The sequence below is a fragment of the Crassostrea angulata genome, chromosome 1, assembly GCF_025612915.1.
Source record: "Crassostrea angulata isolate pt1a10 chromosome 1, ASM2561291v2, whole genome shotgun sequence".
NCBI classification, from domain to species: domain Eukaryota; kingdom Metazoa; phylum Mollusca; class Bivalvia; order Ostreida; family Ostreidae; genus Magallana; species Magallana angulata.
In genome coordinates this window covers 39,221,469-39,232,455 of record NC_069111.1, presented here as the reverse complement: position 1 = coordinate 39,232,455, position 10,987 = coordinate 39,221,469, and the positions used below count along the sequence as shown (strand labels likewise).

General features: G+C 32.1%; 1 protein-coding gene across 1 annotated transcript; it reads left to right on the top strand.

The window, feature by feature from the left end:
• The first annotated feature begins 267 nt into the window (after window positions 1–267).
• Window positions 268–6,628, top strand: LOC128192389 (protein draper-like). Its single transcript, XM_052865020.1, has 7 exons — window positions 268–271; window positions 958–1,101; window positions 1,325–1,412; window positions 1,570–1,628; window positions 1,742–1,780; window positions 6,075–6,191; window positions 6,228–6,628. Exons 1-7 carry the CDS (start codon window positions 268–270, stop codon window positions 6,356–6,358), a joined length of 582 nt encoding a protein of 193 aa, XP_052720980.1. The 3' UTR covers window positions 6,359–6,628.
• The last annotated feature ends 4,359 nt before the right edge of the window (window positions 6,629–10,987 follow it).

The following is a 10,987-nucleotide window of genomic DNA, read 5'->3' as shown; positions in this document are numbered from 1 at the left end:
CAAACAAGGCGTACATATTTTCAATTCCATCTCATGATAATCATGCATTACTAGTATGTGATGAGTCTGAACACAAAAGTTCAATTGACCAAAGAGGTACTTTATTCGGAAAATTTACAATATTTCCTTATCAAGGTATGACCACGTTTGAGCGTCATTTGTCATTTATCAGGGCGGGACAGAGCAAAATGGATACAAAGAAATTCGCTATTGTTTTGTTGACATACTTGATCGATAGTGTAACATCAGAGGATGCATTGTGTTATAATGGGTAAGGCTATTTCTATCTTTATGAAAACCGATGCTTATTTTTCCCATTAGTTTTTATATACTAATTAGGAAATTGAATATCGATAAAAAAAATAATTAGTTCCCTCTCTTTAAATCTACATTTATTTTTGTAATAATTTAAACCTTAATTTGTAAAATTGGTTCATTTTATAATTCTTTTAGAAAAAAGGCCGTATATGAGTGTTGTCATGACTATAAGAATGTTTCTGGAACATGCGAAGGTATAAAAAATTTTCACTCGCTTTATAGATAAACATAATTATATATGAATTATATAACTTAAGTAAATGGAAACACAAATCACGAGTTAAACATAAAATTCTGAAAATGAAAGTAAAATACTAGTATGGAATTTCCCAATTTTGAAAACAGTACATTAAACAGTGTCCCCTCTTTTCTTCAAATTGACACATGCTTTTTAAAATTTCAAATCCTTTTTTCCGATTTATGTCAAGCATGTCACAATAAATGTATATACATTTTGTACACGCTGTAATAATAATATAGGAACTAGATTACTTCAGCGCACTGCATTTATATTGTTTTCATACATGAAGCTGCTTTTAAAAGTTATATTGCTTCTAGCAAAAGTCTACTGTCGTATACTTATTATAACATAAAATATATTTAAGAAGATTTAACATTAAGACTTCGCTTGTTTTTAAGCTTGCATTGGTTTCTGGGGAAAAGAATGTAGAAACATCTGCAGTTATGGTTATTATGGACACGGATGTCGTAGATTGTGTAAATGTAACTATCAGCAGATCTGCGATCCCATAAAAGGCTGCATTGCAGATAACTCAGTTGATGGTTTGTATGAATTATAAATATTAAACTAGTTAAAAAAAACTGTTTCGTTGTTTACACCATCTTGGATAATTACTATTTTATATATATTTAGTGACTTTATAAATTATGATAAATTGAATGTGTATTTATCTCAAATAATGAACATGTTACCCTTTCGAATTGGAAACAGAATTTAATTGTATATTTGTGATAAAATGAAGAATGTTTTTTTTTGAATTTTTAGAGTCTAGTAATTTGACAAATTGTTCTGACATGGAAAAAGTTTACAACATATTGACAAGTGCACATGGGATTAATATCTGTTACAACAGGTCAGACTGTAATAAATACATTGCGTGGTATTTCTACCGAAAGTTTTAAAAAAAAATGATAATAAAGCTAATTTTTATAATGTAATAGCTAAATTTTAATATGCAATAATGTATACTGAATTGAACATTTATGCTTTCAAATGGCGTTTACTACTAGTATGACGGCAAAGATCGAATGTTGTGCAGGCTTTACAAACAAAACAGGAATTTGTGAAAGTAAGCGAACTACATTCAATTAATTGATTGCATCATTATGTTAATGCATATCTTTATACATATAGCACTTTCCTATTTAATCGTAACAGTTTCTCTGGTTATTTGATTATTAGAGAACATTGAAAAGGTTGAATATACTACCAACAATGCAGGTAATATTATATTTACTTATACAAAGAGTACGTTAACTGTATCAATATCAATAATGCAGATTTAAAAACTAATTCAGAACTCAGTAATCATCCAAGGTTTTGGATAACTAGAGGTACTGTGAGCAAGCTCACAAATGATTTGTTTAATGCTAATATGATTACACAAACCAATTTCTATTCTTTAGATTTCATACTTAATTGTTAATGCATGAAAACATTTGCATCCCTATGATAGCAAATATGATTGGAATCAAACGATAATCCACATGTCCAGCTGCAATTTGATAATTTGAGTTTTGATTTTCTTTTTCTGAACAATTTTTCGCACACAATTTTTTTCCATAGAAAACATTAAATGCATCTAACAATTAATCTTATTCGGACTGTCACAAGCAAGTTTACTCTCCAATAGTAAAAAACATGATACAGACAGGAATTGAGCTGTTTTAAACAATGACCTTGCACTTGCCCAAATGACATTGGGTCAATATCATGACACAGCTTCAGGTCGTAAGCAGTCTTTGTGTGAAACAAGAACTCCAATGTCTCTCCTCAAAAAGATATGGACCGGACACAAATTTTGCACTTTTTTTGTCAGTGACCTTGACCTACCCGAATGACCTTTGGTCAAGGTCATGACACACCCTCGGGTCATAAGCAATTTTTGTGTGAAGTAAGAACCAATGTATATGGACCGGACAAATATTTTGGACGGATGATGGACGGACAAGGTGATTCCTATAAACCCCCAAACTTCGTTTGCGGTGGAGGGATATAATAACCATTGGTTGAGTGATATCAAACAATGTTTGTACGTTTAATTGATCATGAAAAGATTTTCTATATTTTCTAAATGCATGATAGAAATGTGAAAATAAAATAAGATATGTTGTATGAAACGATAAAAAAGTCATCCATTCCAATCTAATTAAAATTACTAGACTTATAAACTACTTTTCTACGGTATGCTATGCAAGGTTTAACCGCGACGACATCCCATGCAAGGTCATCAAGAAACAACTGTTCAAGAATAAGTAAGTGTATTTATGTATATAAAGGAGTTCATGTGATCTAAAAAAAAACTACCGTTTTTATTTATCATTTATTTACTATGTATCGTACTAATTACTGATATTACATGTATTACGATATGGGGGTTTGAAGGGTCTTTTCGGGGTTTTACATTTTTTCCACCTAGAGCCTTTTTCAGGCTAATAGCACAAAACAAAACAAATATCATACCCATCTAAATGATACAAAAAGGTTGCTAACTTCGTCTGCAAACCGATAGGCACTGCTGAATAATGATAGTTAAAATCTTATATTAAACAACAATTACCAGTAAAAAAGTGGACCTAGTCGTAACCCGATAATTCCTATGTCGTGCCCATGTAAATACATTTGTTGGGTATATTGTGACAATTCTGATTGACATTCCAACTTCGATCAACGGAAGTAAGAGCTATAGCAAGGAAGATAACTCGGAACATTGTAAAAAATCCTATCTTCTCAATTTACGTGCCTTCTTTTTAGCAGATTTTTTTAGAATTCATGACGACACAAAAAAGATTCCAGTTTTTCGCGGTTTGATTAGAATCAATATTTCGAATATTCATGCGCGGATCTAAAAGAGACGGTTGGGGAGGGGGGAGTCTGGACCCCTCCTGCATAAAAAATTACATAATAAAAAAACAAAAAAAAATGCCTCGGACCTCCCCCCCCCCGGCAAACTCAAACAAATAACCGTTGGACACCCCCCCCCCCCCCCCCCCCGCAGAAAAATTTTCTGGATCCGCACATGATATTGTTTTTTCGAGTTTGTCATGCACTTTTGTAAATCTCTTACCTGTTCATTGTATCAACATGGAACTTCTCTCGATCTTTATCAGTTCTTACTCTAATAGAATGGACAGTTTCCTAGACTTAAACTATGGATGGTTACTGAATTGAAACAGTGTCCTTTTTTATTGCCTAACGTTATTCGATCATCAATTGTGATCGATGTCTAATAAAAAAAAATGTTTTTATTTGAAAAAAATGCGCTTCAGATGGGCCTCAGTCACCTATGGACTTTAAAGGATTTCTGTACGCTACTGGTTACGTCAACATGACGTGGATTTCAGGCTTTGAAGAAGGCTATGAACAGTTCTTCGTTTTATCCTTAGTCAAAGCAAGCAAATGGAAAGTAAAAGGAAACATTACAGAACCCGCAGAGGGCAAGTTAGCATATTTCGACCCCGGATATTTGACTCCAGGCCAAGAATATCGGTTCCACTTAAATACCTGTAACGTTGTCAACTGCTCTGAACATTCTGCTGAGTTTGAATTGACTTTCAAAGGTAAACAATTCAAAATTAAGGACTTTGCTCAAAATTCACGTGTTTTGCAAAGAGACAATGTTGATTAGAAAATACATTTTTTAAAATGATTAATTACAATTTTAAGAAATTTTCAAAGATTCAGTACAAAGTGCTCTTCTTTCTCGTAAATGTTTTTGGCATGGGCATATCTTAAATGAATAATTTGACTAATCTTGAATAGAGAAGGGCAAACTCATTAAGGTATTCCGTTTCCATCGGAAGACCTTTTAGTTTTCATACTGTTTCTTATTGATATTCCTTTTCTCTTATACATGAATACAAAACTTTTTGCAACAAAAACGCAAGCACGATAACGCACACACAGAGAGAGAGAGAGAGAGAGAGAGAGAGAGAGAGAGAGAGAGAGAGAGAGAGAGAGATTTGTTGAAACATATAAGAAACATGCAAATTTTAATAGACAGGTTTTTAATAAAACATGGCAAATAAAGAATATTTACCTTTAAAGAATCCCAAGAACCTTTGGCAAAATTCGCGTTAAAGTTTTAAGCCCAAACTTTTATATTTCTTAGAGATATGGTTATGACTTGCAAATGACACAAAAAGTTTGGGGGTGTTATATTTATAAACGTTTTCACAAAGGATTGAAAAATCGTATTTTGACGCATATTAATACAAAGTTAAGGTTAAGAGGTGTCAAGAACTCCATTACAAGAATATATCAGCACACTCGGAACAAAGAATTTATTCCCTGTTTCAAAAATTATAAACTGCATGACCAATTTACCTTATTTAATCAAATAAATATGAAAACTATGGGTAGAGTAGTATTTACTTGAGGGTGCAGTACAAGTTAAATAAATGTACAATGTCGCTGCTTTCATCATTCGTTGCAAAACGTGTACTTCAATCAATCAACGACACCCTAAAACCACTTGGAGGTTCCCAACTCAAAATACAAGCTTATTTAAAAAACAGCGTTTATTTTGATACCTCAGTAACTTGCAAAATTCCTATTTTAACAATTCAATACATATATTTATTATATTGTAAAAAGAAAGTCGGTGGACTTTTTTTTAATAAATGTAGTAGCTGGTAAGATACCTATAATGAATAAAATAACATTTAAAAATTTTCTTCAGAATTTCAAAAGTACAACATTTGATACTATCATAATGAAAATAGGTATGTTGCATGTATAACATTATTAGATATTTCAATTTTATTAACCGAGACGTTCGAAATCACTTGTATATGACATATGCTGTCTAAAATACTAGCTTATATAATGTATGGACGTGCAAGTCAGAGAGTAAACATGTATACATACATAATAAATAATTGTATTTCATCATTTTAAGGTAATTCACGTGGTTGTTCCGAAGAAAGACGTAAGTATTGGATTTTGAAATCAATTAAAACCAACATTTATATTTACATGTGTCATGTTTTAAATGAATTTGCCGGGTGTCAGTGAATTGATAAAAAATCACCACAAGACAATTTAATTTTTAACCGGGTTCAAAGGAAAAATCCGGTAATTGAAATGGTGAAAATGGCAGGCAGTGTTGCCGAAAGGGTACCCCTGTTGTACGGATAGCCCTCCTACAGTTTTCGAGATAGGAAGTTGCTGGTAACTCCTCCTAAAGTTTTCACGATAGGAAGTCGTTGTTTTGCAGATAACTTATACATATATATGAAAATTGTGCACCTTACTTAAATTTTGATTTTTAATTATTCATGAAAATATACCAGCTGTTGAACTTCAAAATATTGATATACAGTACCATATTTATTTATCAATTCAGGGTTGATAAATGAATTACGGATACTGTTCACATGTTCACGGTTTGATGTCACACTGACAGGTTTTCTCTTGTGTATTACTGCCATTCAGTAAATTCAAAATTTGAAACATGACATATAAGTACCAATTATCGAAAAGCATGATGAAAGTAACATTTTAACATTACAAGAAGAAGAGCTATTTGGAGGCTATGCAATCATGACTATTTGTGTCCTTTCTGCGCCTTTGGGTTCAACGTGGCTTATTGTAGCAGTATTAGTCATCTACAAAAATCGACGCGGGAATTTACACCAAAGTAGCACACGTGACACACATGACATTCGGTTGGAGACACAGAGCTTCACTCGAAATTACGAGGACGCACAATTTACAGACGCATGGGACATGTACACAGAACTGGGTAATCCATACCAAGGAATTCATGACACTACCTACGAGCAGCCGAAAATGTAAACGTCAACATAATGTGCCACACTGACGAATGTCTGATATATTTTCTGTTTTATTTATTATCTTTCTGCGATTATTTTTTTTGCGTTATCATCAGAAGATCGTAGATGTATCAATTCTACCTTTGTTGAAGAAATTCTCTTTTAATACTTATTAATAAGTTACCCTAAGGTGAAGGCTCAAGTTAGCTTTTCTGTGAAAGGGTCGGTCTTGGTCACGTTTTTGGTCAAATTCTATTTTTCTTTTCTTATTATTTACAACGCTTGAGGGGTGCATTTCTAACGATCAAATGAATTTTAAGAGCCAGTTGTTAAGTTATAAGCAATATACAGTGCTCACAATTCTTTGTCATGTAAACAAGGCTCGTGCCCTGTTTTTGTTTACATAGGTTCAAACTACCACCAAAAATCTTTTTGAAGCTGATTTGTCTATCTTCTTACTCATTTTAAGCATAAATAAACAGTTCCTTATGTTTAACACATTCATTTAAGGTCTACAGTTGGAATTTTCATTTCAATATTCAAAATTTAAACAAATACTAAGTTTACATAGCAAAGAATTTTAAGCTCTGTAACTCGCTTATAACAGAGCTTATAACAAATGACACTTACATTTTGGTTGCCTATTATAGATGCCTAACAGAAGCATTGTAAACATTAAAATAGGAAAAATCATTTTTGACTTAAATCGTGACCATGCTCCTTTAAAGGGGCATGGTCACGATTTTGATCAAAAATTAGTTTTCCGATTTTAATGTTTACAATGCTTCAGTAACACATCTTTAATAGGCAACCAACAGTTTAGTGTAATTCGTTAACTGAAGCTATAAGCAAGTTACAGAGCTTACAATTCTTTGCTATGTAAACAAAGCTGTTGTTTACATTTTAAACGTTTAAGTGAAACTCCCGTTTTAAACCTAAAATGAATTTAATAAACGTCAGACTGTTTATCTATGCTTAAAACTAATAAAAAGATAGAAAAATCAGCTGAAACAGAACTTAAGCCGGTAAATTGAACAAATGTAAACAAAAACAGGGCAATTTTGCAAGGGCCTTGTTTTCATGACAAAAACTTGTGAGCCCTGTATCGTGCTTTAAACTGTACTAAGGACTTTTAAATTTCATTTGGTCATTGGAAAGGCATTCCAAAAGCATTGTTAATAATAAAAACAGAAAAATAGAATTTTCTTCTCCGGATTTACCAGCCAAGTTCGACCAAACTTGGTATAAGGCAACTTGAGGTGTCGGAAATTTAAGTTAATGTTCATTTGAAAGAGCTTGTTCTATTCATTTGGGTGATAATTTTCAATTTTAACTACATGGGGTATGTGCGTAAGAAAGAATTCTTAATCTTTTTTTAAAATTCTATTGCTCAATGAATTTAGATACTAAAGCACCAGAAAGAGAGAAATTTAAGCATACATGTAGGAACTAGATAGATTTTTAAAAAAAATTTGAGATTGTTTTTTAAAGAAATATAATGATAAAGTTTATTTTAGAATATCAGCATGCAAGCATTGTGATTTAATGAATGCATAAGAATGTTAAAAATGTGATATTTGGACTAATTATAAGGCCATATGTACATGTACATGTTCATAATAATAAGACTACATGATTATAGGAAAATTAACTGGAAAAAATCAGTGCATAACTTGTTGGATTGTCAGTTAATTTATATAAAAAGACATAGTAATTGGCATTGCGCATATCGTATTTTGTTTTGCTTTGAGGCTATGATTATATGTGGTGGATCAATTTTCCAATTCATAGTACATGTAGTACCCGAAAGTACGCATGTTATACTTTACCACTGAATGTGCATAGTTCAAGCTGTTCATGACATTTTATACTAATAAAAGTAGAACAAATGCCTATACATTTCTTAACATAATGACATAATGAAATTTTAGAGAAAAAACAGTTGATATGAACGCGGCATATATAAGAGGTTTCAGAAACCAAATGTGTGACAATTAAATGCATTGTAGATAATATTGAGGCACAATCTTACATATTAATTGAACGAAACAAAACATAGAAATTAACTTCAATGTTCCTGTAAACTTCAAATATTTATGGAGTACAGGGACAAGGTGGTACAGTGGATATGCCCCAATACGTCTGCAGAATGAGAAGTATGCTTTATAGACACTGTAGACCTTTAGACATTTTCAGATGCTTGGATAAGGCTTGATTTTTTTTTTTATCAATTCACTATATTATTTATAGAAAATAATATGACCATAATTATAACAGCAACCAACTGAAATCGAAAATATATACTGTATAAATGATATTAGATGAACCTTGTCCATCCTCTGTTCCAATATTGAAAGAATGTAAACAATGACATGGAAACGATTCTTGATTTTCTGCGATTCAAATGATAATAGTTTTGAAAGATATTAATAGTCAACAATTGACAAGACAGGAATTATCAACATTTGAGGCCGGGGTCTCCCCAACTCCCTTTCCTGTTTTTGGTTTAATCGATCGATTGTTTTGTTTAAGGTTTTTTTTCGGGGGGGGGGGGAGGGGGGGGGGGAAGTAATATACACCATAAACAGGGAATAATTCGCCCTGTTTAATTTTCAATCATGTCACCCTCGTTGTCAGCGGGCGAATTTATGTTGATTTTCAATATCTCAATATCTAATATTAAGTAACTTACATGTAAGTATCAGCTGTGACTGGGCAAAGTCACGACAGAGTGAAACTGTTTGCAAGTGTAGAAGGACGGAAATTACACGGGATCCAAATAACCCTGTATACAGTATCTTGATTAAAATAAAGATATAAAAGCAGTTATCTAAGAACATCGTTCCTATTTAAAGAAAGTTTTATAGATAAAAGGTTTTTACAAGTTTAATGGAAAAGGCATCTAAAAAATCACATATCCCCTTTCGGATAAGACATTTTTTATCTTTGCATGTGAGATTTACTTTTTTCCCTATCTGTTTTGGGTTATTGGGGTGTGGGTATGGGTGTATACAATTGTTTATATAATAAGTATGACAAATGCAAGCTAGTTAAATTTGTAAATAATGCACACTGTTGTAAAACTGCTAGAACAACACTTTTGTATTGCAAGTCGACAACTTAGAAAGAAAAAAAAATCCCTTGATATACATACATCTTAAATATGATGAAACAAAACTATCATGAATTCAAGTAATTAAAGATCAATTCAGTTAAACGAGTACAAATAAACAATGTATATGAATATGCAGGAAGATCATTGATAGTACATCTGCTCCATACCTATTTTAAAAGAATTACGATCGGTGTATAATATGAACGCAATTGATCACTTCATCCTAGAATTAATATGATGAATGAATTTGATTTCCAAACATTCAAGGTGTGCATGTGAAATTTAAGAATCTTCGAGAACCTTGACAGACGCTTGTCAATAGATCTAAAATTGATGCACACTCTGCCCGCTTCAAAAACATATTTTAAAGTAATATTTTAACAAACAAAAATTGATTGTATCTAAATGCAAGTTCATAAACATTCCAAAATACATGTGTACATGTAACTTTCATACGGTTTTGTAAAGGTACTAAGAGTAAAAAAATGAAAATGAGAATGCATACGTGTTGTAAAGTTTTCAGTAATATACATGTAGGTAAAGAACAAACAACCACACACAAGGACAAAGTACAACTTTAAACGTTTTGAGTTGCTCCTATTTATAATTTTAAAAATTAGTTTCGTTTCACAGGTTCAAACTTGATTAGAAACATTAAATTCTAGTTTATGCTTACTGAGTATTGATTTAAAAGTTATTAATCTATTCGTACTTATATACATCCATCTTGTTGGGAAATACATGTTTAATTTAGAATTATAGCATCTTTTAAATTATTGTGTTTATATCATTTATCGGGGTTTTGTTTTATCATATTTAGGATGTATTTATATCAAGGGATGTTTGTTGTCGACTTGCAATACAAAAGCGTTGTTTTAGCAGTTTTACAACAGTGTGCATTATTTACACATTTAACTAGCTTGCATTTGTCATACTTATTATATAAACAATTATATACACCCCACCCCAATAACCCAAAGCAGATAGGGAAAAAAGTAAAACTCAAATATACTTGTTAAAACCGCTAAGATGAAAAATGTCTTATCCGGAGGAGGGATAGGGGATTTTTTAGATGCCTTTTCCATTAAACTTTTAGAAACCTTTTATTTATAAAACTTTCTTCAAATTGGTAGGTGTTCTTAGATGACTGCTTTTATATCTATATTTTAATCAAGATAATGTATACAGGGTTATTTTTGTCCCGTGTAATTTCCGCCCTTCTACACTTGCAAACAGTTTCGCTCTGTCGTGAATTCGCCCAGTCACAGTTGTTAATACTTTAGGAACTTAATACTAGACAGTGAAAATCAACAAGTCTTAAATTCGCCCGCTGACAACGATGGTGAAATGATTGAAAATTAAACGGGGCGAATAATTCCTAGTATACAGTAATATTACTTTCAACACCCCCCCCCCCCCCCGAAAAAAAGCCAAAACAAAACAATCGATTAAACTAAAAACAGGAAAGGAAGTTGGGGAGACCCAAGTCTCAAATGTTGATAATCCCTGTGTTGTTTATTATTGGCAATATATTTC